The sequence below is a fragment of the Podarcis pityusensis genome (genome assembly GCF_964106645.2).
Source record: "Podarcis pityusensis genome assembly, chromosome: 4".
Lineage (NCBI taxonomy): Eukaryota > Metazoa > Chordata > Lepidosauria > Squamata > Lacertidae > Podarcis > Podarcis pityusensis.
In genome coordinates, this window is record NC_138027.1 from 57,002,693 (window position 1) to 57,030,379 (window position 27,687).

The following is a 27,687-nucleotide window of genomic DNA, read 5'->3' on the forward strand; positions in this document are numbered from 1 at the left end:
GCAGCCGCCACTCGAAGCTGTCGAATCACACCGGAAGTGTGTGCTAGTCCGCGCTTCCTCCCTATATCTCGAGCTCAAGCCGGCGGCGCGGAGCGCAAGGTGCGCGGGTGCCGGGCTGCGTGACTCCAATCAGCGCCTGCTTTGGACTACGCTGCCGGGCGATGCGCTTTGTCTCCCGCGGGGAGGAGGATACGGAGCCACTGCGCCGCAGCTAAAAGCAAGCCTGAGTCAGCGCGCTCGATCCATCGCGAGCCTGCCTTGCCGAGGGAGCCACCAGCGCCGCTGCTGACTCATCATCGTAGGCTCGTTTCTTGCTGTGAGCCCCGTCCGTTGGCGTCGCCTCTTCCCATGAAACGTGCACTTGTAGGATCGAGGGACATTTCACACGTTGTGAAATGGATACCCTGATGAAGATTTTCATCTGCACCCAGCGTGAAGATGCATTTTCTTACTGAGTTGCAATAGTAATGCACTCAAGTCAATGGACAAACCACACTGAGCACCATGATTTGCTTTAAAGAAGGGTTTAAAAAGCAAGACAACGTTTCAAGAGTACAGCATTCAAGCAATTGACTGGTTTATGTTGTGGGGTGTTAGTCTGGATAGCATCTGAGGACCATTTTGTTTTTTTGACCTGCAATCCAGGCATCCCCCCCCTTATATTTGTGCCCCACCCCTATCTTAGATTCCTTCATGCCTAAGTGTAGAACTTTACATTTTTCCCTATTGAAATTCAATCTGTTAAGGCCATCTTGAATCAGATTCTGTCTTCTGTTGCATTAGTTACCCCTCCCAGTTTGGTGTTATTTGCAAATTTGATGAGCATCCCCTCAAGATGTTGAGCAACAACAGACCCAGAACAGAACCCTATGGGCACCCCACATGTCATTTTTTCAGGCTGATGAGGAACCATTAGTGAGCCCTCTGGGTTTGGCCAGCCAGCCAGCTACAAATCCACCTAACAGTTACCTCATCCAGCCCACATCGACTTTGTCAGAACGTCCACAGCATTCCCCTGATCCACCAAGCTTGTAACTCTTTCTAAAGAAAGGAGATTGGTCTGGCATGACTTGTTTTTCAGACATCTTTGCTTGGTCCTGGAACCATCATATTATAGTTCATGATCTTAGGAAGCAATTGACTGAGGGGAAGCATACAAATTAATTTAAGGGTAGTATGCAATTTCATAAAATAAATACAACTAAAGGTGGCATTTGTTTTAGGTGAACTGGCAACTCTCACTGACTTCTTCCAGAGGCTGGACAAAAAGCCTACTTTGCAAGTCACATTTGCCTCAGCACTTTTACAACCAAGCTGCAGATTAAAACTCATTGTGAGCTTGTTATAATAAAGAACCCCCAATTTCAGCTTTCATATGGCACTTTAACTAAAATAGGCTTCCATGTGCAAATAAACTCTGAATTTTGGCACAGCCTGGAGTTTCAACTACTCAGGAGTGCTTAGAGAATAGGCTTTAATTTTTAGTTCAAAAACTGGATTTATTGTAAATGCCACATTCACAGAGAACAGATTTCTTAGTAACAAAGAAACATACAGATTTATATAACTAAGCATCTTGTCCGAGTAAAGAAATGCTCCTTCACAGCTTTCATTTAGAGGTGCCTACGCTAACCTAAATAAGCAGAAAGCATAACAAAAGAGGGAAACTTAAATGAGTAACTGCTTATGCACAATTTAATGTATATAATATTTTGTATTATATACATGAACAATTTAATGCATATCCAAATGTAAAAACCAGCTCTTCTGCAGTACATAGCAATCCCCGCCCCACCCAAATCATTCATCAAGGTCAAAGAAATATTTTTTCCATAAGAAATCAGTTACGCAAAGAAAACTGTATCACTACAAATTTTTATTCAGAAGCCCATCTTTTAAAAAAAGTTTTCATTATGAACTTGTTTGGTCAATCAACTACAACACTTTCTAACAGATAAGGTAGAAATGGCATGGCTCAGAATCGTCCAGATCTTTCACGATCTCTTGACCGCCTTCTATCACGCTCTCGGCCACCACCACCGCCGCCACCTCCACCACCGCCGCCACCTCCGCGACCACGATCTCTGGATCTAGAGCGACGTTCACGGGACCTTGACCTGGATCTATGCCTGGTAGAAAAAAATGAGCACAGTAAAAAACTTTCTCACATTTGTCCTTGCATCAAGAACTATGTAAGCAACAACTGCTCAAATACAAACCTTAAAAAAACAAACTTGTTCAAGGTTTTTACACAAGAGTCTGCTTTTTTGAATACTAAAACTGTGCTGCCCATACTTTTTGTTAGTAACCTAGGAGACCTGAGCTTTGGTCCTGGTAAGTAATTGCCCTCTTCCAAATGGATGGAGGTGAAGGGTGTGGAGTCTCGTTTCCAGCCAAATATAGCTGCATTAGAATAGGGCAACAACAGAACACACACATTAGGCATTTATAAAAGGCAATTTTAACAGGTCAAAGAGTATTTCAATATTTAGTAAATGTCTTCACCCTCTGGGAAAACAACATGTAAATAAGCAAACTGCCCTCAGTCGCCCCCTTCTTGCCACTTCCTAATTCTTATTCTTTATTAGATTTCTTTTCTGCCTTTCAGCATTAGGCCCTAGGGCAGGTTACAAGTGCAATATCAAACATGATTGTTACTGCCCTGGCCCCCAGCATACACCAATTAATTGTAGGGCAAGCATAATTAAGATGGCTGTGCCAGCACAGACCTTGCTGGTTTCCATTCCTGGCTGCTACCTTCCGCCAGGCCCTGGCACCATCCAGCTGAGCTACATCAGAGGCAGCAGTGCTCGACCCAACAACATTTGTCCCAATATGCTGTGTGCTTGAATCGGATTCACATCTAAGAGCCTGTGCATATGCTATATATCAATACTACTGTGTATATAGCAGCTTGTGGAAGTGGTCCACATACAGGAGGGTAACCAGATGAAAGGAAAATACAGAATTTGTGTGCTGTGATATTCTGCAACATCCTTTTCTAACATTTCAAAACTTACGCAACTACATCCTAAATTCAATTATGAATTATCCTTTAGAGAGGAGCATTTTACCAAACACATGTAGCAGGTGACAAACAAGTAGTTCCCAGTTATGTACTACTACCTTGCCCCATTCAGGTTTTAAACCAGCATGTTCTGGCATAATTATATAATAGATCCGACCCCCAAAAGTAGTATTTGTAGAGCTGCGGATACAGCTAAACTTGGGAAAAGCAGATAGAGCTTCCTCTTGCATTATGGGGAAGATGTGCAAACTCATTCCAGAGAAATCCCTGGAATTTCTTTGGGGGACTAACTTTTCGTTGACAAAATGGGTGATACCCAACGTCAGTCAAACTCTGAGCAGACCCATAGACATCAATGGCTGATTTCCATTTGTGGAGTCACGCTTGTGCAACACTTCTGCTTGCACAAATGAGACTTGTTTTTCCTCCCCTCCCCCATGGGACCTGCAGCAGGAAGGGAGGACCAGGACTCATGTTACATTTGCTGGTGTGACACTGGATGTTGCTCAATGGACTAAGTAACTTAGGCGGTATAGAAATTTAATAAATAATAACAACAACTTAAGGCCATTGATTTCAGTGAGTCATACTTGGGTATCACTTATGATTGCTTTTTTTGTTTTAAACAGCGGTAGGTGGCGATTAAAGAGATTAAAAAGTTCACTGTGATATTTTTTTCAGAATGAAGCACTGATTTCAAATGAAACTTAAATAATAAATAAATATTGAAAGATACTTTATGTATCACTTTTCTAGGCAAACTTCACAAAGCTGCTTACATAGAAATATTTAAACAATAAGCACCGATTAGAATTATGTAACAAACTGGTCAACACGTTACAACACTAGCTCAAGATGTTCCTTAGCCCTGTGGTCGTTTGAGGAGGGAAAAGGCCACCTCAGCTAGAATTATGAGAGCTAGCATTTGTAAGCTACAGATGCATACCATATTTACAACTCAAATAAGAGAAAACAACTTCATACCAGACTCCTGCAAATATATTTAGAAGTGTTAATGGGAGAACAGGAACACCCTAATGGAGTTGATGAATGAACTGCTTCAACCTGTGGTTAAAGTTGCATGAAGTTCTGATAAATCAACATTTTTACCAGTGTCTTATTTCAGTCTTGAACTCACACCTTTACAACCCAATGCAATCTTTTTACTAGTGCTGTATTGCAAAACCAATCACCTGTGCTCAATCCTGCTCCAGCTTTGCTAACCTGCACATCAGTATTAAATAAATATATTTGTATGGCTGTAATAGATTATATATATTTCTATCAATGTTTAATTGTTTTTAAAAATTATTTCCCCCTATGTTTTTAGCTGTTCTTATTTTTATCCGTAAGCCACCACTGAATCCCTGTCAGGGGAAAAGGTGGGGTATAACAATAGCAATTCATGCTATCACCCATACACAGTAAGAGACACCTTATTGCAACATTTATGTACTCTACATGAAACAGGGCACTATTGCCCATCATTATCAGTCCTAAGGTACAATTCTTATGAAAAAGCACAGTATCAGCAATTTAACAAGTGCACATTTATTGCTCCAACATTTAATAGCTCAGCCTGTCAGCCACTGCATTCAGTTTTCAGTTTGCAAAAGTTACCTGCATTCAACTGAAATGCGAAGGGAAGCAACATGAAAACCATGAATTGCTGGTACTTGCATCAGTCTTCATCTTCATAAGCTGTGACAAATTTGGTAGTATTGCACCACCTAGCTTACCTACAAGTTCTCCCATTTTAGAAAAACACACATTTTTTTAAATTGAAGGGTTTTTTTACATAAAAGAACAACAAGCACTTACTTCTTGCGGCGGCGGCCATACAGCTCACGTCGCAATTCTCGAGAAATGGGTTTCAAATGCATAAAGTTACAGAAACCTCCTCGTGTACACTCCCTTGAGGGGAAAAAAACAACAATGCAAGGTTTTTGATGATGATTAAGGAAATGCTATTGGCTTAGATTCTAACAAAGTTTCTGCTGGCGGGACTGTTCTATGAGTGGTGTTCCACTAACAGGATGGTCCTGCCAGAAGAGGGTAGCATTTCTTGCTGATCGCCTAATCCTCATGCATCCCCTTTAAAATCTGCTTTGTTGAGCTGGGGAACCTTGACAGCAATGGAGAGGCATTGCAGGGGGCTGGGGAATTTTTAAAAAATGCTCTTCCTGTCCTGTAGTACAGCAGGAGTCTGTACTGCAGGCTTCCTCAAATTCAGCCCTCCAGATGTTTTGAGACTACAATTCCCATCATCCCTGACCACTGGTCCTGCTAGCTAGGGATCATGGGAGTTGTAGGCCAATAAAAAAATCTGGCAGGCAGTTTGAGGAAGCCTGTTCTACTGGATCCCAGGTCCCTCTGTGAATGTAGGGAATATGTCCATTCACAGAGGGCAAATCAGGATTCAAAACCATGGAGCAGTGTCCTGTCACTCATGATTTTTTAAAACAAAAAAGCATTTCAAAATCACCTCAAAAATGGAGACAGCAGAAAACAGTTTACTCACCCCATTTCATACTGGCGGCAGCAAGCTTCTCTGAAATCTGTCACAGGGGAGAGCTCTGCATGTATCGGCTGCCCATTAAACCAGCGGTTGTTCAGGTCAATCACTGCCTTTTCTGCATCTTCTTCACGTCGAAACTGGAAAAAAGGTTATATTTACAAAAATGAACTCTCCACTTTTACATATTACTAGGAACTGACATGATTCTCAGTGCCAACATGAAAATTAGGAAAGCATAAAAGCTTCATTTACGTAGTGTTAGCGAAATAGTAAGGAAGCATGTTTCGGGGGACGGGGACACAAGCAGCATGTCAATAGCATATCAACACATAAGGGCAGAATTCTTTCAGAACGTGATATACTTTTATTAGAATCAAAATTATATCCTTAATGTGTCCTTGAAAGGTATCATTATTCTTCATACACCATTCATTTTTTGTCATGTTTACATTTTTATTGATAATCCTTTTTAAAAAATCCTCTTTGTTAAATTTCTTAAAAGGAAAAAAAAGAACCAATATATGTTCATATGAAGGAAGCTGAATGTAGTCTGCCCATTATAGAAATGTACCAGTTGCTTGTAGTAAAGTTAGATACTGTATTCTATGTTGACCTTGGTTGACTGACAATAACAATACAGTTAAACAGTCTCACTGTACTGTATTCTGACAATAACCAAAGTATCTTGGACCCAAATGTATTGGTATGGGAAGGGAATATGGAAGCAAAAAATTTGGTTTCAGTAGCAGCATATTTATAAATAGAGGGGAACACATTTGTGTCTAGTTTTGCCTGTCCGAGGAAAGAATGAATTGAGAAATGTTTTCACCAGTGTCAATTGAAAAGATTTGATAAGCCCTGCTTATTCAAGTGGATGTGGCAGCTACCATTCCAAGATATACTCCAGCAACACTTAGGTCATTTTTAGCAGCATTAGTTCACTATCCAACTGCACTTCAGTGGCTATTTTTATTTTGCTTTTTCTAGTTTTTTTCTAAGATGTTCCTTAGATTTGCCTAATAGTTTCCTATGTCATAATAATAATTTTAGTAAACTACATTCTCCTTGTTGGAAAATCCTAGACAGAATTACACAATTTAACAACCACTTTACGTAGCTATAGTGCTGACCAATGCCTGATGTTAAGTGTATACTTTTGAGAATAAAAAAAGGAAATGCCCCAGGCTGGACCTGAATCAGGGATAGTTAAGATACAAGAACCAATTACTTTGTAATGTTAAAATGCAGGGAAGGGGAGAGTACATGTACAAAAGTTCCATATATGAATCCCAATCTGAAAAGTCGTTCTAAACATTTGTTGCTCTGTTGTAGCACTCTACAATTAAGATGATTAAGTGTCTACAGACATGGTGATTGGGATATTGGGGGGAAATAGAAACGAAGCAGACAGTCAGATAAGGGGAGATAGCATTTTAGTTCATTCACCACATTTCTTTATTTACACTTCTTGCTGGGCTTAATAGGTTTCATTTGAAAGTATTCATTAATATTTATGCTATACACATAGCCTAACTATTCAAGACTGCTAGTTACTTTTCAAATATACAAAGCAAGACATTGAAAGATTTTGATCAGCAGTTGTGGACTTTTTATATCTTACCTTTACATATACATTTCCAACCAGATGATCTCCAAGATTATCACAGACATTCATCTCTTCTACTTCACCATATTTTTCTTCCATCTCTGTAAAGACCTCCTAAATGAAGAAAAAATGAGTGTTAATTTGATCTAAACTAGATGGATTAGCAAGCCTATACATCACCAACTTGGCATTTGATCTGTTTTTCTTGGCTACACAGGGTTTGGCAATGGCTCTATCCCTATTCCCCCCCCACAGGGCCATCTACCACTAGCTGTCTTGTTGAGAAGGATTCCAGAAGAAAGCAAGACCTGAGAGTCCGTTTGACCTAACTGCTCTCTTTCCCATCTACCACCAACTGCCCTGTAGGGGAAATCGTAACAATTTTATATGCTGATATGTTTATATATTGATATTGTTTATGATGGCTTCAAAGACTGCATCTTGATGTTACTTGTAAGCCACTTTGGAAGCATTTGTATCCAGAAAGGCAGGACATAAATAGCTTTTAACAAATAAGAATTCAAAATTAAACTACACATCTGAAACTAAAATAACTGAAGATTGAAAAATAAAATGGGCAATATCCTGTGTCGTTAACACTCAGAGCAGATTCAATGAATTAAAATTAAGTAATTTAAGCCCATTTCTTTCAATGGGCCTACCCTGACTTTGTTCAGGGGTGGGGAACTCTGCTGCTGCCACTGCAGTCTCCCAAGGTAAGGTGCATGTTCACCTTTGGCCAGTCTCCGCTGGGCCATTAAGGCTGGGGGCATCCTCTGCCCAGGCCCCTGTGGGGCGATGTGAGGAGGCAACTCTCTTTGGGGTGGGGTGGGTGGGGCAGCTCAGAGAACAGGGGCAGGAGCTGAAGCCGCCTGGACGACTCCCAAAGAAAAGAGAGAGGAGACTGAGGAAACACTCCAGAAGGGAAGAGTGTTCGAAAAAGGGTGAGAGGCTGCTGGCTCTGCAGGCAAGGGGTGACATAACTGGGCTCCTGAGCCCCACAGGGGTGCCACAAAAAGAAGGAAGTTGCTCAAGGGACCCATGGACTCAAAAAGGTTGAAAACATCTGGTTTAAGTACTTTCCCAATTCTTCCTTTGCAACCACAGCTTGAACTTTTTGATGCCTGATGTCAAACAATCTTGGTGTGTGGTTTGTCCAAAGTGGTCTGGTGGGGCCTACAGGCTTGAGAAATGCCCTCAGGGACACTAGCTGGATATCACTCGTTACGTTTTCCCATAATCTATTGTTTGTTACAGGGAATTATTACTTAGGCCAGATAAACTTTACTAAGATGAATCTAAGGAACAAAGAATTTCAAATACTCCCCTCCTGCTGATGAAGAGTATCTGGCATAATTTTGTTCGTCTTTTGCTCTAAGATAAACTTCAAAGCTTATAATGTTAACTGTGCTTGATGTTCTCATTTATATAAAGTTTTCAAAGCAATACTCAGTGTAACATACCTCAAAGAATTCATCATAATGTTCCTGCATTTCAACATCGCTCACAGCACCTGCAAATACCAAGCCATATTAATTAGAATCTAATCTCAAACAAGGCAAAGGACTCTGAGCACATTAAAAATATTTTATGTAAGTTGAAAAGTAAGTAGAAGCCGTCTACTGGAGTAAAAAATACGCAATATGTAGCTAACCATTAGGAGTAGACCATAAACAGTTCTGCCAAGCCCCTAAAGAAAAAACAATCACAACAATCTCTTAATAGTTTTAATCAATAACCTGATAGATAACACACTTCCATAGAGAATGGTTTAAATCTAAGGAAACTGATCTGATATAGAATGCAACCGCCCCCAGCTCCAACTATCTTAATTTTAGTGCACCAGATTTTCATGAACAACCTTTGAAGAATGTACTAGGATTCAGATAAGGGGAGAAATAAAATACTGTATAAGGGAATTTAATTTAAAAATTATTCTAAAAGCAAACAGTGGAATCCAACAGGTGTTGCTCTACTGACAGCAGGCATCTCTGAACGGAACAGGGAAGAAGGAAATTTTCAGCAAATCCTTCTTTCTCAAGCAGGCTTCCCTCCCTCCAAATGTGCTTGAGGGTTCCCCAATCCTCTGGTGCAGGGGTTTTTTGGGAGTAGGGATTTTAGTGGGTAAAAGGAACTACTAAAAATGTCCCCCACTTCTGTTGCTGAATACCTTACGACAGCAGAGCAGCATCCCTTAGAGTCTGGCCACGTACACTATAATTGGTTTGCTAATTAAAACTGTTCACAAATCATATGCTTTACTGAACACAATATTAAGTTAACATGTTTCTACTTCCTTCAAATTAGCAAAACTAGGCTTACTGACGGGGGAAAGGAACCCAATTTTGCTCCAAAAGCTATTTCAGTCTTCACATTTTTCAGAATACTTAAAGTAAGTCATGCTATATTATTTCCATGCCCTTAAGTATGCATTTGCAGGCATCTAGACCACCTGTTCATAAACAGGGGAGGTTTTAAATAAATAAATAAATAAATATGAATTTCAAACCAGTATGTATGGCAAAAACTGACGGATATAGCATTTTAGCATACATTAAGCACAATTTAAAACTTTATATGTATAGCTATCTGACCCTGAGTGGTCTGTAGTTCTAGAAAGCATCTTACCCTCTCATATATAAATCTAAAATACTTAAGGATGGGAAAATTCTATGGTATTTTCAAAATTCAGTTTCCCACCACCTTTAATGAATAGAAAAAGTAGCTGAGATCCACTCTCAGATTTATTTTCAATTAAACTATGACCACACTTACAACTCTACATTAAGTTTAAAGGGACACTATTGAATTAGGAACTAAATGTTGACTGACAGATGTTGAATCCCATTTAAAATACACTATGAGCTTGATAAAAATGGATTAAACTGTCCCAAACCAAAATATCAAGATAGCTTAATAGCTAACTGTTTTCTCAGTTGTCAGCAGAAATAGAAATAGTCATTAACAAGATTTTTAAAAATCTACTTTGGTTTTTCAACACATATCAATTGTTGCCATATGTGATTTTTTAAAACTTGGTAAAACCATTTCCCTGTATGACATAACACTAAAACAAACCAAATTAAGTGATGGTGTTTTACTAGGTTGAACAAGTACACCACCAGAATTCGACTACTAGACACAACTGATAATACTATGAGACATATATGGAGAGCAGAATAGTTAAACAATGTAAATATTTGCTAGGTAACTATAACAAACCATGCAATTCCTAAAACAGCAAAAGGCTGTTGGTTTCTCAAGCAGCATTACTCAACTGAGACCAAATTTTAAACATTACATTTGAACTATCATTTTAAAGAGACGTGCTGCTATGTTTGTTCAGCCAGTAAATTCCGGACAATTAAAAAGAGCTCCACAGCAAACCATGCAGCTACAGCATGAATTACTTATACCAGATTGGTGGAAATTTTAGCACATGCCCAGATACGAACATAACACTGAATATCATTTAGCAGCGCTAGTAGAAATAGTGTGGTAAATACCAGACTGTGCTTAACGAGAAGTCATTTAATTATTGCATTGTTTAACTGCTTCAAGAGCAAATTACAGATTAGCTGAATTATTTACCCATTTAAATCACTTACTTCTACTGATGTACAGTAGACAAATATTTTCACAGTTTATAACTACACAAGTGTTAAGAATTAGTTCAAGACAATCTCCACACTTTCCCATAAATGAATATCAGTTCATAATTTCAGATTTTAAAGCAAGGAATGAGTTTTAACCGTACCTATGCAGAGAGATCAAATTAAAGTGATTTTAACATCTGTAAACAGATGGATAAGTGCTTGAGTTAAGTTAATAAGCTGTTGACCTAGCCTTTGGATAACAGTAATATGTGACATTAAATATAATCAAGGACACATTAAAATGATGGAGGCCAATGGCAAGGATGGAGTAGAGAGCGCCATTGCTCAAGAAAACTTTAAAATGTGTCCCTTTAAAAAATTCATAAAATAGGCAGGTAGCCAAAGTTTCAGAGGAAACAAGTTTTTTTGGGGGGTGGGGTGGGCATGGGATATGTGAAGGACCAAAAATTTCAGGCACATTTAATAAAATGTGATCAGTTTGCTCCATTAAACTAAAAATGGTAGACCAGCTTCAGTTGACACTGAGCTCTGACAATCAAGCCCAGGGAACCAGTGAAGGAACTTGTATGAACTTACAGCGCAAACCGTCAGCAGACTGGGAAGAGTTTTGAGGGTTACGGTAAATGTTCAAGAGGGCAATGGTCTGAAATACAAAACGCAACAACTTTATATTATGGAAAATAAGTTTTAACAAGAAACTGGTTTCCTTGTGGTGATCACTTTTAGTTGAGTCTCAGTGCTGAAAGAGAGAATGTTATTTTCTCCCGAGGGAAATATGCGCCATTTGACTTGTGACCCTTCTGAACCACCCTAGTATTGAGGAAAAAAATAGAGATCTCACAACACTTATTATTGCATTTATTTAAAATGCATCTAATGGCATTTTATTATCATAAATCTTGAACCTGAAGCAATAAATAGCCTTAACATATGGAAAGGTTGAAAATTGTCAGGAACTAGATCCCACTGTAACACACAATAATAAGGCTGTTATGAAATCTCTATTGCCTAAGAATGTTAAGGTGAACCAAAAATCCCCAAGTATCACTTACCGTATATGGCAAAAAAGCCTATGTTTTCAGATTTTAAAATATCAAGTCATTTGATAAATGCCTAAGGTGTACTATAAACAATGAACATCTCTTAATGCTCATGTTCTTATACCGGAAGTTTTGAACCAAAAAATTCCAATCATTTTTAACCATTTTTTTTTTGCACATAACATAGGCATTTGACAAATGCTTGATCATTATGTAAGAGTTCCGTCACTTGTCCTGTTTGCAACAGCTTTATGTCAGCAGCTCAGAAGCCAACATGATTTTCTCATATTTAGGAATGGGCTCTTTAACACCATTCTTAAAAAAAATTTCTCCAACTGTGGGACTTACAGTGTGAGCCGTCAGCCGTCTGTGCACTGTTTTGGGGATTACGATAGATGTTTTGAATCAAGATGGTCTGCGGGGAAAAAAAAATAAAAAGGGGAATTCTACTGGCTGCTGTGCATATAATAGACAATTGCAAAGAGACAACTTTTTTGCGAACAGCTTAATATAAAATTATATTCAAATGGTACACTATTTTCTTTTTTATTTGCACCATGTTTTGAAATATCACTCAGTCATATTATGTAAACAAGTTTTAATTTCACCAAGAAGTTGCGCTATTGGCTTATCAAGGGAGGCATCCTCAGCCCAGCTCCCAGAAAGAGAATTAGCAATATACTATTTTAGTAACTTATTAGCATGGGCCTAAATTTAGTCTAATTTTAATCCTATCAAATATGGAGGGCCATAAAAAATGCTACATGGTGCCCCAAATATGCAGTGCCTTTCTAACAAAAGGCCACTGCCACAAGGAACAGGATTCTTCACTTTCTCTAAACGAGCATTTCCTTGGTGGAACGTCTGTTTAAATAATATGAGTTTCTAAATGTTCAGTTTGCAGATCTTTAAAGAAAGAATATCCTTTCAGCCTTTGTGCTTTCTACTTGAAGGATTTGCCCAGGCAGACTTGAAACCTTACATTTGTATCGTTCTTCTTAAAATCAAGTTGTCTGAAAAAACAAACCATGTTTAAGTTAGTAATCTAATATCTCAGAGTTTTAATGTCCATATTAGTGTAAGTAGCTCAGTGTTACTTAATAAAAATGTTAGTTTTCATGAGCTTTCATTCAAATTTAATATAACCAACTGTATTTAAAGAAAACATTGTTTTCAGAGCTTTTTTGTTTTTATAAAACCAGCCAGTGTTAACCTCTGGTCCCTAGCCACGGTAGAGACAAAATACACCTACATTTGTTGACTGTTTTTAGCCTATTTCGAATTGAGAGTACTTGCAACTTTCTCTCACCTGCAACTCTATTTTAGTGCAAGCTGGGCAGGAACTAGCATGGTAAACCACATTGAATTACTAAACAATTTCAGTAGTAGCAGTAGGAACACAATATATATTCACTGTTTGTTCAGTACCTAACACATTGTGACATTAATTTATTAAGCCAAATTATTTGGTTTAAGTAAGCAGGAAAGAAGACTCTTAAATTTAAGTCACAGATCAGATTAGCTGACCTAACTGCAAAATAGTATTTGAATGCACATATATAAATGGGGTGTGCATAATGGAGGGACAAAGATCAAAATTCTATTGAAAAAGCAAGATACAGAAATTGTCCCTCCACATCGAGAAGATGCAAGTTAAAATCTTCCAAACAATCCTGGATTCCTAATAACGATATCTTAACTGTTCTATCAGTCATTACAACAGATGTAAATACCCCTGACTGAAGCTGAAATTCAACACTGTGCAAGTGCACAACAACAGGGTCCCTGCTTCCTCTTCTTCCCCATAACCCCAGCTTCACTCCAGGTCTCCTCACCAACACTTTGGAGCAGATTATAGGGGCACAAGGAGGGCTGCACAGAAGGCAGGATGCTAAAATCATGTTGTTAAGTTGATTCCACTCACAGAAGCTACTGAAATTCACCCTAAACTACAATCCACAAAAGCTTGCCACATTTAATCATCTGCTTTGGCATTCTTATTACAAAGTTCAAATAAATGCAGATACCACAGCTCAGTTCAACTCCTGATTTACTACAATTAAATATTCAGGAGAGGACATGCAAATTCTTGGCATCAGCGGAGCATCAAACTATGATGTTAAATTGGTGGATCACAACAATATTATGGCATATATACTAGGTGGATCAAAGTATAAGACAAGCTATTGTTCCAAACTATTCCAGTCTGCTCGTCTACATGTACTCTCATAAAAGTCTTACTACGTTCAACAGCGTTTATTCCCAAGTAAGTTTGCATAGGAGTTTAGCTTTAAGAGTTGCCCAAGCAGTCAGTCTGTGAACACATTCTCCCTTACTGCCTCTTTCTACTTTACTTCATGCTTAAGTATTGAAGTTGGTGAAGTTATTTGTTTTGTATTTTGCCTATGTCAATCTTAACTATTTGAAAGTAGATGAGCAGGCTAAGATATAAGGGAGCTTGGATATTTTTAAAAATAAAATTAGAGTTCAAAAATAAATTAAACAAAATTGTAGCAACCAAACTGAATGTGATCATCCCAACCAGCTTTAATCTGTACAGGCTAACCCAGTGGTTACAAAGACCACATGAAAATGGCTTAGGGTCTTGGTGGACCACTTAACGTTTTCTCTGCCCACTGTAGCAATTATAACGCACTGTGCTAGATGCTGTATGATTTTTCATTGTATTTTTACGGGCACACCATGGACCACCTGAATGAAGCTTGTGGATCACTGATGGTTTGTGAACAACAGTTTGGGAACCCTTATGCTAGCCTATATTCTCAAACTACTTTAAAGGTTTTGAAATTGATTATGCTGCTCTCATACTGTTACACAGCCCCCACTCATTTTATAGGGATTGCTCTGAATTCCACACATGCTATACTTGGAAATATAAAGTAGTAGAGAAGACATCTGCAAATGCCACCATCTCTTATAATGTAAGGATATGTGCATTTTTGCTATTTCACAGAATCGCTTTGTCAGGGCATTTTGGTTAAATTTGAAAACATGCACACTTACACCAGGGGCAATCAACATGGTGTCCTCCAAGTTGTTAGACTTCAACTCCCATTACTCCTGCCAAGGAAGTAGTGGCCAGTGCTCAGGGACTATGGCAGCTGCACTACAACACATGGATTACACCATTTTGGCTATCCCTGGTTTACAAGAGAGAATTTGGCCCATTTTTAAAATAAAAAACCAGCTATATAGTTGCTAAATATTACCCAGGAGGTTACCACTGGCTGACATCTAATATTGGAAAAATTATGGAAAAAAATTCTGCAACCATTAAAGTTTTTTTAAAATATTTCAAAGGGTGAGTAAAAGAAATGAATAGCAACTCAAGGACAAATCAACAAATATATACATGATACTTTTATAGTTTCTCAGATTTAACAATCACAGATTGGAGCTCTGAAAGTCATGGCTGCATTGGATGTAAGACTTCTACCAAAAAAATTTACACCAACCTGGCTAAATGTTGGTTTATTGTGCAACCGAGAACACCGGTCTCCATGACGGCATGCTCCGATTTTGAAGTAAAAAGAACAGTTGACTCTGAAACCAAAAGACACAAAAATTGTATCAATTGAAACCATTTCTATACAAACTAGTTATGGAGTTATAGCTAAGCTTATTAATCAAAAGAATACACTCTGGCCAGGCAAAAGCACTTGATTTGTGAAGCAGGGCCAGCCAAGGCATGGCCAGTGGAGTCCTGAGGTCTAGAAGAGGTGTTCTCTGTTCCTGTCCTAGTTCATATCTATTTTAGCAATGATTCAACTACAATTGATATTGGCTGTTTTAAAGTACAGTATCGCCTTCTCTAAAACTGAGAATGGTGAAAGCTGTAAGTTGGGGTCTGAGGGCAGATGTCAATTACTTGTCAATTACTAGAGTTCACCATTGTCTTCACTCAGTAGCTCTCCAGGGTTTCTGACAGGAGTCTTTTCCCAGCCCAAACTGGACATGCTAGGCTAGGGATTGAATCTGGGACCGTCTATAAAACAAGCAGATGCGCTGCCTCAACCTATGGTACTTTCTCCTCTCTCCATTTGTCCACTACTAGGGCATGTTGGATAGTAGATGGGGTGGGAACATTCATATCATAGGTGTGAACTGCAGACATCCGCTGCTTTATTTCCACACCATAGGAAAGTTGAAAAGCGTGGTTTTGGCAGGCATGTGACAACACTTGTATACATATGATGAGTCTTCTGCACCATTGTCTGCAAGTTGGAGACATTTCAGTTGCTCACTAACTTGTGTAGCATAGTAGTAAGCTGCCCCCAGAAATGGCTTTCAATGAAAGTAAAATAGAACATGCTGCATGGTCTGGTTTTTACTGTTTCTGCCCAGTTAGGAAATTCAAGTTTACTGCTTCCTCCCAGTATCAGTGCATGGGCATGAAGTTTAGTAGTGCGCAATGGAGTTTCTTCAGCTTAGATAGATTGAGACCTGCTTCCCTCCTCTCCCTGTGAACAGAAAAGTGGAGTGGAAGGCAGATGTCCCCAGCTCAAAGGGCCACAACCCTCCTCCTCTAAAATATTATGTACAGTTTTCTACCTCATGTACCTTTTAATAGATAGATAGATTTGAGTGTGATCATGAAAGCCAGCTTGAACACTTCTACTGAGGCTGTAGTTGCACTAACAGAACTCTGCGCCCCTTCAAAACTCCATAGGCGTGATGAGAAAGCGTTACGTCTCGGAGACACACAAGGGGATTTCCCCCACGAGATCTTCAGCGGCGATCCTGCTGCCAGGCCGACCATTTTAGCAGCGCCGGCCCTTCCCCTTCCTCATTCAGCTCATGAGGAAAACCAAGAGGAGACCAGAGGAAAAAAACCCCGGATCTGGGGATTCCTCGCAGTCGTGAGCCCGCCATCAGCTCTTTTCCGGAAGGGCGCGCGCGCCCCCTGGGCTGTTGGCGGGCGGGCAGGCGCGCGAGCGCGCTCCCTCCCTCGGCTCGTGAGGGAAGGAAGTATCGCGCCCAATAAGGTCCAATAGGGAGCGCCTCTCAGGCTTGCACGAGGCAGACACTTTGCAGCAGAAGCAACGGAACAAGGGCTGAAGGAGGTTTCGCGCGCTCGAGGCTTCTACGGCCAAGAACCGCGCACGCGCACGAGAGAGCGAGGAAAAAAAGGGCTCCTCGTGGGGAACCATTGTTAGGAATGGCCCCCGCCAGGGCGCTGACACAGGCCCCGCCACCCCCCTCACCCACCCCGCAAGCGTAGGCCGGACCCCGCCCTTGGAGAGAGAGGGCAGGCCAGGGGGAGGAAGAACCCACTCACTTGTCTTTCTCGGTACCGAAGATGGAGGCCAGATACTCCGCCATCTCCTACAAGCTGCCCTGCCCGGCCGCCCGCCGGACACCTCGGCACCCCGCTTAAGACGTCACAACCCCGCGCCGGAAACGGCCTCGCCGCCCGCCAGCCGCTGCAACGATCAAGCGCCGGCGACCAATCAGCGCGTAAGGCAGGAGCTGCGGGGAAAGGCTTCGCGCACGCGCCTGGTGCAGCTGTCTCCTCCATGCGCCAGCGCGGGGTGACTTGGCTTCTCCCCCTCCCCCCCTTGGTTCTTCTTCCATCGCCATTCGGGATACGCCCACCCCGGAGATTTATCCATAGGGGCAGTTGCTCCTAGCTGCCGTGTCTCGGTTTGTCACTCACTCTTCCATACTTGGTTCCATTATTAAATTAAAGTTTATTTGGGAAGGAATCAGATCAGACTCCGGTCCTTGCTGCAGCAACTGTACCCCGTTCCAAGAAAATGTCTGTATTTGCATTTAAAGCCGGGCAGGAAAAAGCCCTAGAATGTGTTGTGTGAAGGTGTCGATAGAGATACTTTAAAATTTCGTTAGTCTGAATTGCATTTTGAGGTCCGCAGTGCGGTGGGGGGGCGGACTTTTTTTTTTTTTGGTGGACACAGGCTGGTGAATAAGCTAATAGCATGCGGTTCTGCATGAGGGAGGGGGTGATCTACCAGAAACGGAGGGTAATCTGCCTTTAGATGTCATCCTTCCAGCAGCTCTGTAAGGTAAATCATCTTAGCTATCCTTACAAGATATGTGGGAAGATGGTCCCGGAGAATTAAAAAAAGTTGCTTTTTTAATTAAGATTTTTGGCTCATCTCTCGTTTCACTCCTACTGCTCTCTCTACAAATGGTATGTGATGGCTGCAGGAGGGGTTTTATACAGACAGTGAACAAAAATGAAATCTTTCTTTACTTAACCATTGTGCCAGAGAGTGGGGTTCAGTAAAACAATTGAAAGCCGATTTGCACAACACTTATCCTGCCACTCTGCCAAGAGGGTTCAGTAAGCTAATACCAAAAGCTGCTTCTGTTTGACAAAGGGTCCCTGTAACCTGTTGACCCCCCCTCCCCCAAGAATGACTTCCAAGGACATTCTTGACTGTCATCCTTTGCCACATGCCAGAAGCATGTCCTCTGTCTGCTAATGATAGTCTTAAGCAGGTGAGAGCAGACACTTCTCTTTCCTAGTACAGACCCTGCCTCTTCCCAAGTTCATCTATCCTGGGTGAGGAGGGACCACTCTTGTTATTGTGAGATCACAAATCTCACCTAACAGGGTCAAGTCAGATTAACACTTTGGGGGCTTGATCATCCATGGAAACATCAGTTGGGCAGGATAAAATGTATGGGCAGCCTCTTTTATCAGCTCTAAACTTTTTTCAGCAGTTTTGCAACCAGGTTTTTTAAACAAAACCCACACCAACAAGGTGGCTTTGTGACTGATACAGGACCATGCTGGCTGCTGCTGGATTTCCTCCAGAAACTGCAAATCTGGATTAAATGGGGTGGGGAATTTTAATGGGAATTTTAAATGGGCTGGCATTTTGATGATGTGAGGACACTGCCAAAAAACTTGAATGCATGAAAAACATCTATCTGACAATAAACACCCACAGTCTGGCAGGGTGGAACAGCGGCGTAGCGTGGGTTGTCAGCACCCGGGGCAAGGCAAGTAATTTGCGCTCCCTAACCCCTAACCTGCCGCCGCTGCCAGCTGCTTCTTGCTGCTGCCTGGGCTGGTCTGATGTGGTTCTCTCCCGCGCTCAGCGCTGCGCTGGGCGGCCGCTGCACTGTCCCTCCCCCAGATAGTCCCTCGCTCTCTCCGCACCGCACGCCTGGCACCCACCCCCTCCACAGTGGGCGGCGACCCAGCGGCTCGGATTGGATTCGCACAGCCAGCACTGCAGTGAGAGAGAGTGAGTGAGCCGGGTAGGGGCAGAGAGCTGCGAGTGCGAGTGCGCCCCCCCCAGATGTTGCGCCCGGTGCAGCCGGGCCCCCCTGCACCCCCCACGTTACGCCACTGGGGTGGAAGAACAGAATCTTGGGTGCACATCTACAGGGAGGAAAATGGGAGCAGGAGAGCTAACCAGCCCACCCACATATCTTGCATTCACATTATCTGGGAACATGCTTTTGTCAAGCTACAGTGTTCTTTCCTCATTGGCATAAATATGACTCTCATGCTGAATGTATTGTGAAAAACTATTGTAGTATGACAGGGGATGTGCGATCACAAGAAATTGCCCATTGAGAAGGGAGGAACCCACAAAACTCCTGAACCAAGAAGTAATTCAGTAAATTACACCATAAAATCATGTGCATGCTGATCAGAAATAACCCATTCTACAGTGGTACCTCGGGTTCAGAACTTAATTCATTCTGGAGGTCCGTTCTTAACCTGAAACTGTTCTTAACCTGAGGTACCACTTTAGCTAATGGGGTCTCCTGCTGCCGCTGCGCGATTTCTGTTCTCATCCTGAAGCAAAGTTCTTAACCTGAGGTACTATTTCTGGGTTACTGGAGTCTGTAACCTGAAGCGTATGTAACCCGAGATACCACTGTATTAAATTCAGTTGGGCTTCCTCCTGTGTAAGTGTATGTGGAATTTCAGTGTAAAGCAAGAATTTAAGTTGAGGGGTGGGTGGAGATAAAAAGGTGCACCATAACTGCTGAGAAGTAAAATTTAACTCAGTGTTACATTTATATGACTGTTACTCCCTCCAGTGGTAAAAAGAAGCAACTTCTCCCAGAGAAGTATGTGCAGGCAGGAAATGGTTTCGGAATCAGTTTTAGATGGGCTGTAATGAATGCAGCAGCCTTTATCAACCTGGCACTAGGCTGGAACAAAAGCAAAAGCACTCTCTCTACTTGTGATTCCCAGCCAGTGGCATTCAGAGGCATACTGTGCCTGGGCTCATCCAGACTTCCTTTTGTGCCATATTTCTCACACATGTCTGTACTTTAAAGCTCTCATGTCCAAATGCCTCCCCCCCTCCTGTGCTTACTCCACAAAAACCTGCTCTTTACCACTGAAAGCAATTCTTCAAAAAACAAAACAAAACCAACCCCAGATTGCCAGTTGTTCTGATTTAGCGTGAAAGAGTGGGTTTTCCTGGGGAAATAAGTGCTCAGACATGGACTGGGAAAGCGTGGTTCTGTGCCTAGAACGCATAGGGCAAAAGCTAAGTGTGGCTGAGCCCTCAGACTGTGGAGGTGGAAGACATATCCTGAGCACCAAACCTTGCTGCCTGTCCATGGTATGCCATGCTTTGAGCTGCTTCCTCCACTATTGCAACCCAATTTCCTGCTTTTTTAAGATCTAAAAGGAAAAAGAAAGCATCACAAAGCACAGGTGGTTTCTTCATACAAACCACAGTTATCTTGTGGAATTCACAGTCTTAAAATGCAGTACAGTGGATACTCGGGTTGCGAACGTGATCCGTGTGGGCGGCATGTTCGCAACCTGCAGCGCCGCGTCTGCGCGTGCACAGGTTGCAATTTAGCACTTCTGCACATGCACAAGCACCGAAACCTGGAAGTAACCCGTTCCAGTACTTCCGGGTTCAGTGTGGTGCGCAACCTGAAATCATGCAACCTGAAGTGTCTGTAAGCCGAGGTATGACTGTAATGACAACTGCATTGGGTGGCCTTTTAAAAAAAAAAGTTTAGACAAATGCATGATGTACATCTGTCAACAGCTAATAGTTATTGCATCTCAGTGGAACCTCAGCATACCACTGAGTACGAGATGCTAGGATGAGGAAGGCCATCAGCTTTACTCTGGCTTGTGAATTTCCAGAGGCACCTGGTTGGTGGGATGCTGTTGGCTGCAGAATGCTGGCCTTCATGGAGCAGGTCCACTTAAAGTTTCCTCAGCCCCACATAGCCGGAAAACAGTTTTGCTCTTTTCACGTTAATTTCCATTCCAGAAGCTATGCAATTTCTTTTTAAAAAAATAAAAAAATATTTATTGGGGTTTACAATAAAAATGAATATAATGAACAGTATAACAAATATCTTAACATAATTTCACATTTTCTTTGGACTTCCTCACATCTCCCGCTCCCACTTTCATCATTATAACTTTTTACCAGCAATTTATTATCTTATTTGCATTCTTATATCCCATCTATGTGTTTATAATCTTATAATTCTCAAAAAGGTTTATATTTTCTCAATCTCACTTATTATCTTAAATCATCAAAGTTAGTGGTGCTCAATTATTTATGATCTAGCATCCTGCTTAACATTCACTCAAATTACAATGTTTTTGTAAATAATTCTTAAATTTCTTCCAGTCCTCCTCCATCTTCTCTTCTCCCAGGTCACGAATTCTGCCGGTCATCTCGGCCAGTTCCATATAGTCTATCAGTTGCATCTGCCATTCTTCCAGTGTGGGTAGATCTTGAGTTTTCCAGTGCTTTGCGAGAAGTATCCTTGCTGCTGTTGTTGCATACATAAAAAATGTCCGGTCCTTCTTTACCACCCCTTGGCCGACAATACCCAAAAGAAAGGCCTCTGGTTTCTTTGTGAAGGTATACTTAAATACCTTTTTCAGTTCATTATAAATCATTTCCCAGAACGCCTTCACTTTAGGGCAGGTCCACCAGAGGTGGAAGAATGTTCCTTCACTCTCTTTACATTTCCAACACTTATTATCAGACAGGTGGTATATTTTTGCAAGTTTGACTGGGGTCATATACCATCTATATATCATTTTCATTACATTTTCTTTCAAAGCATTACATGCAGTAAAATTCAACCCAGTACTCCACAACCTTTCCCAGTCCTCAAACATGATATTATACCCAATGTCCTGCGCCCACCTTATCATAGCCGATTTAACCATTTCATCTTGTGTATTCCATTTTAGCAGCAAGTTATACATCCTTGAAAGTACCTTAGACTTTGGTTCTAACAGTTCTGTTTCTAGTTTCGATTTCTCCACCTGGAACCCTAATTTCTTATCATTTTTAAAGACTTCTTTAATCTGAGCGTAATGTAACCAGTCTCGCACTTTATCCTTCATTTTCTCCAAACTCTGCAATTTCCAGTTGTCTCCATCTTTTTCTAGTATTTCCCAATATTTTGGCCATTTAGCCTCCATATTGGGTCTTTTTCGGGCCTTAGCTTCCAGAAGCTATGCAATTTCGCCCCCAAATTTCCCAATCATTTGTTTCCCTCCCACTTTCCCACCGAGGAAAGGAATTTGGGGTAGTGAAAATTAATTTTGGGGAAGGTGGGAATCTGGATCGAGAAGGGCCATAGCTTAGAAGAACCCAACCCCTGGCCTATTTTTAGTGTTCTTCAGAGTAACTAGTCTGAGGAGAAGAACTGGAGACAGCCATCTTCAGGTTGGTTCCTCAAGTTCATAGAATGACAGCACTAACTTCCTTTCAGAGTAGAGTTACCAGAGCCATTCCCTGTTATAGACTGAGAGATGCCGCCCACAATAGGTAGGTAAAATTACGGGGCACGTCGGGAACTCTTGTAGCGGCATCCTAGTCATATTGTACTGGACAGAAGGTGAAGAGGAACCTGTGGGGCAAGGATGTGAATGGTGTGAAATGGGACATTCTCAAATAAGAGACCACCTCTTACAATAAAATGAATATCCATTGACCTTACAGAGTTGACTATCCTCATTCTCTTCGCTTACATGGAATTGGAATTTATCACTGGATGGGGCTAGGGTGAAGAAAGGTCTTAGAGACAGTAATTTTATTCTCATTTCTCAGGGTCTTCTTTCCTTTGGTAATTCAGTGCAGATCAGGCCACCCAATCCAGCCATAATCATGGGAAGATATAGCCCCTGCTGTGTAGTACAATGTGGATCACCCTCCACATGTGACTAGGCGTGGTGAGGGAACATGAGTGAGTGAGCGCTATTGCGCACATGTCTCGTTTGTAGGCTTTTCACAGGCATCTGGTTGACCACTATGGGACAAGATGGGCCTTAGGTCTGATCCAGCAGGGCACTTTTCTGGATTATAATGTGTGTGAATGAGCATCCAGATATAGGTAGGATGGGATTCTGATCCAGCAAGGAGATCCATGCGTGGAAGCCTCTTTTCCGCATATGGATTTCCCTCGTTAGATTGGAGTGCACAATTGGTAGATGACAAAACATGGCCTTGTGGACCAGTGTCCAGTGGAGAAAACTTGCCTGTTATCATATAAGAACAGCATACTATTTCTTTTATCTTAACACCAGGGCATTAACACATCTTCTCATGCGGTGATCATTCCAAGCAATACTTTTTCTCTTTCACACACACATTTTCTCTTTCAAAGCTACTGCAAAAACAACAAATGCTTTGAAGCGTGACACATTGCACTTGACTTGGTCCGCTAACAATGACAAGAGGCCTGCTTGTTTTCTTCTCCTGGCACATTGCTTTCCTAAGCAGCTGTCCTCACTGGAATGCCAATGCTGGGAATTTTACTAGACTTTGTTTTCAGACCAGATGTGGGATAAGGTTGTAAGCACTAGAAGACCGTATTCAGGGCGCAGTGCTGCACTGGATGAGGGCCAAAAGCTGAATCCTGACAAGGCAGAAGCCCTGTGGATGTGGAAGAGTGGTTCCCTGATCTGAGAACTGGGTGGATGGTGTTGCGCTTTCACAGAAGGAATGGGTGTGTTGGAGTCCGGGTGCTGCTCCTCGATCCGTCTTTGTCCCTTGTGGCATAAATGGCTGCTCTGGCTAGGAGCATCTTCTACCAGCTTCAGCTAATACCCAGCTGTGATCATTCCTGGATAAGGGTAGCTGGCCAAGGTGAGCCATGCATTGGTAAGCTCAAGGATGGATTACTGTAATTACTGTAATGCAGTATATCCCTTTACAATGTCACCACAAGGAAGCTTCTGTCACACTTCACTACATGTTAGTAGGAGCTATGTTATCCATCAAGGTGTTGAACTGTACCCTTTAACACAGGAATAGTCAACATGGTGTTACCCTCCAGACATTGTTGGACTACAACTCCCGTGAGCCCCAGCCAATATGACCAAGGATCAAGGATAATTGGATATATATGGCACCACATTGGCCACCTTTGCTTCTACAAGTGGTTGGATTCAGGAAATGCAAATGAATCACACTTTCTATATTTATACATAATGTCAGGAGTGAGGATTTGTGTATGCTGACCTGCACGGAGATGTGTGCCCTGTACTTGAATTGGAAGCGCTTCTATCAACCCACGGAGATGTATGAGCTTCTGTCCTTGACTTGATTAAGTCCCTAAATGGGAAGTGCAGTTCTCCCTGTATTTATGCGTAGCATTCAGGTCTGCAGCCAGTTCACATTTATATAGTGAAATTGAGCTGTATAAAGTATGGCACATGGACAACTTATATAAGTTCTGTCTAGACAAAAAGAAGGGTCTGGGGCTTACAAATCTTCCCACCATGTGAGACATTGGTTTTGAAGGCTTCACAGAAGAGAAAACCAGCCTTTCCAGGCCATAATCCATGGGAAGATAGGCCGCTAGATGGATGTGGAACATGTTGTGATTTCAGCTGAAGACGGCACATTGCTTCTGCTGTGCTGTGTACACACTGAACAAATGGTCTGAACTACAGTTTGTGGAGATAATAGAAGGGAAAGCTTGGCCATGTGAAATCTGAGATTCTGTATTTAGAAGCAGCCATGTCAAAGGCCTTGTAACAACATTCACAGCAGATAATAGTTGTAGCTGTTTTCAAGGGAAATTCTTTTTGCGGGTGGGGGTGGGAGGTGGAAAAAACGTATAGCATTTCAGAACCTTCCATTGCCTTTGTTGTCTTTTTGCCCACGACCCTCTTTCCACTGTTGGGATTTCTGCCTTTTTGGAACCATGCTGGGAAATGGAGGTTCCAGAATTTCATGGTACTATGTTTTGACTTTGTTCAGAGTTTAAGCTATATGTCTTTGTGCTTCATACTTCGGGTCTAAGACTTACTGGGAGAGCAAATAAAGTCATGGAAAGGAGTCCTGACTACAGCAAATGGACAAGTCCTCGCAGGCATTGCAGGGACATAATCATTTGACATGACATAGGCACAAATATATGGGAATAATAATAATAATAATTTATTTTTTCTACCCACCCATCTGGCTGGGTTTCCCCAGCCACTCTGGGAAGCTTCCAACAAAAGATTAAAAATACATTAAAACATCAGTCATTAAAAACTTCCCTAAACAGAGCTGCCTTCAGATGTACAATACCAAAATTGTACAATACCAAAGTTCCAAGACTTTGTGCATCATCCTCCCAGTCTAATGAGGATTCCCTTGTTCTTCTTGCTGGGCTTGACTGATGGTCTAGTGGTGTATATTGTGCCATAGGGCTCAGACTGGCTTTACTACAGTTCTAGCAGATTTGGATATGGGTGGGGATGAATCCCCAGAGGAAGAGAATTGTGACCCTCTGTTTCCTAAGGCTGCCAGCAGGTACAGCAATCACTTTGTGTCGCTCATCCCGTTACACAGTTCCTTTGCATCATCTTATTTTTCCTTTCCAAACTATGTAATAGCCATCTCTAATGTTTTACTATTAATAGCAAGTATTCAAGCCATTGAGCCCAGGAAAGCCATGATTGCTCAATGCTTCAGCATAACAACAAAAGTTACGTCTGATAGAAGATATACTGCATTGCTCACTTTGGCACGATGCAACCAAAGTTGAGCACATTTCAGCGTGGTTTCAATGCTGAAAATGTTATCATGCACTCAACACAAAATGGCAGGAGTGTGCTTAAATTTGGCCCTTTATATCTTATTCTGTGCGCAAAGGCGCAGCCCTCTCCTTAATCTGTAGCACTTCCCATGTGATCTTGCTTTTCCCCATTCCCACTGTCCTGAAGGTCCATGGGCTGAAGTGTTGAGCATCTCATTCACCATATAAATCCATTGATGAAGACATGGAGTGCATTGTGCTGCTGAAACTTGCTGAGCTTGGTTGAATATGTGCCAGGGATTAACACCACGTACATTCACCATTGATTTGACAACAATGATATTATACGCCCCGGGCACTGATGGGATTTGCTCAGTGTTCAGGACATGGGCTCTGAGGTGGAAAAAAGGGATTGCTAGTAACTTTTTAAGCCCCCTTGGCTGGGCCCAGGCAGACTGTTGACATTATATAAATTCTTTAGATAAAATAAATATCTGCCTTTGTATAAAGAGAGCTGATATTTAGCTTTTCCAACATGCAGCTCAAATGGAAAAGCTGCTCCAAATTCAAGCACATGCTGCAATAAAATGAACCCCTAACAATTTTAAATATGGTAGAAGGTAAAATTGTATGGTCCTAAAGGGCAGGAACCAAGACAAGGCTAATGCTCAGACATTTGCCCTTAAAAACAGGAGGCCTTGGTTGCTGGCTTCCCATACGTATCTGGTTGGCTGCTGTGGGAAGAGGATGCTGAGCTAGACAGGCCTTTGATCTGATCCAGTTTTGGAAAACACTGAGCTGATACCAAGCCTTTTCCAAAGTTCAGTCTGGCCGTGGCCTTGCACAGCACTAGGGGTCTCCCCACCCAGTTCCCTGTTTCTTGTGAAGGGTAGAAGATGGAATAACCATGCAAGCTTAACATTCAGCAATTTCTCAGTTGACACTCTGCAGGCCATTGTGCACATGATAAATTTAAAATTAACATGACAAATACCCATTGTAGATGGACCATGAATATGTAAAGGAGAGCCACCACAAAATCCCATAGAGATAGGGAGACATTCTTACCTGAAAATGCATATCTCCTCTTCCAGCTAGAGGAAGGAAGAAGGTTTGTGGGTGGCGGGGGGGGGGGGCACAGCTCAGAGATGATGCAAGGATGGAGCAGCTTCACTCATTCAGTTACTGTACTTGGATGACTGAATTCCAGAGCAAGCATCGGATTTCTGCCTATGTGGATTTTTGTCTCACACTAAGGAAGGGATGGGGAACCTGTGGCTCTCCAGATGTTGCTGGATTGCAACTTCCGTCCTCACTTACCAATTCTCATCTTCGGTGTTGCTGCTGGGCAATGGAGTTCGACAACATCTTGACGGCCCTGGGTTGCTTCATCTACATTTAAGGGACAGCTACATGACAGCTTTCAGTTTGAAGTTTTAAAGCGAAACAATATGGTATAATATATTATTGTACCAACAGTATATTGATAATGAGAAGTTTGTCACAAAGTAAACGAAATATCGTTACAACTGCCAAATCTACATTTCAGCAATGCTTGCAAAGAACCATATAGTACAAAAATAATTATTCTTGTGTTAAAGAATGCTCTAAGCAGCAGACAACAGACAGGCTTCCAGATAAGGACCTGTTTCAAGACCTCCCTTGGATGGTAACACCTCAAAAGCGTTTCAAGGCCCTCTTTGCAGTTTTCGCAACTGGGAGGCCTTCAGGAATGTTTCTCTATCCAGTGAAGTGACCCAGTTCCAAGAGGATAACACCACTCCAAGGGCCCAAAATTTGCGCCTCCCAGCATGAGGTGCTGGGAGCAGAGCAAGCCAGTTATTTCAAATCAACTTTAAATACTCAGCCTGAATTTGCTAGCGTATGATTGAACC

The 27,687-nt window shown here is 41.7% G+C and overlaps 1 protein-coding gene across 4 annotated transcripts; it reads right to left on the bottom strand.

Moving 5' to 3' along the window:
- Positions 1 to 1,856: 1,856 nt before the first annotated feature.
- On the bottom strand, positions 1,857 to 17,267 carry U2AF1 (U2 small nuclear RNA auxiliary factor 1). Of its 4 annotated transcripts, XM_081003440.1 has the most exons (9): positions 17,109 to 17,267; positions 15,286 to 15,373; positions 12,792 to 12,822; positions 12,158 to 12,224; positions 8,616 to 8,665; positions 7,168 to 7,266; positions 5,550 to 5,683; positions 4,850 to 4,942; positions 1,857 to 2,129 (listed from the first exon to the last, which is right to left on the bottom strand). In XM_081003440.1, the coding sequence occupies exons 2-9, from the start codon at positions 15,330 to 15,332 to the stop codon at positions 1,976 to 1,978; spliced, it is 675 nt and encodes a 224-aa protein (XP_080859566.1). In that variant the 5' UTR covers positions 15,333 to 15,373; positions 17,109 to 17,267; the 3' UTR covers positions 1,857 to 1,975. The 4 variants fall into 4 exon arrangements, with proteins under 4 accessions (XP_080859566.1, XP_080859564.1, XP_080859565.1 ...); XM_081003438.1 differs by lacking the exons at positions 12,158 to 12,224; positions 12,792 to 12,822 and adding an exon at positions 11,346 to 11,412; XM_081003439.1 differs by lacking the exon at positions 12,792 to 12,822.
- Between the last annotated feature and the right edge of the window lie 10,420 nt (positions 17,268 to 27,687).

Bases quoted from the DNA above. Each gene is read 5' to 3' on its own strand.
- U2AF1 (XM_081003438.1), bottom strand. From the start codon at position 17,152: ATGGCGGAGTATCTGGCCTCCATCTTCGGTACCGAGAAAGACAA. The intron at 8,666-11,345 runs GTAAGTTCATAC...TGGTATTTGCAG, and splicing joins GTCTGCTGACGGTTTGCGCT to GTGCTGTGAGCGATGTTGAA. The intron at 7,267-8,615 runs GTATGTTACACT...TTCTTCATTTAG, and splicing joins ATTATGATGAATTCTTTGAG to GAGGTCTTTACAGAGATGGA.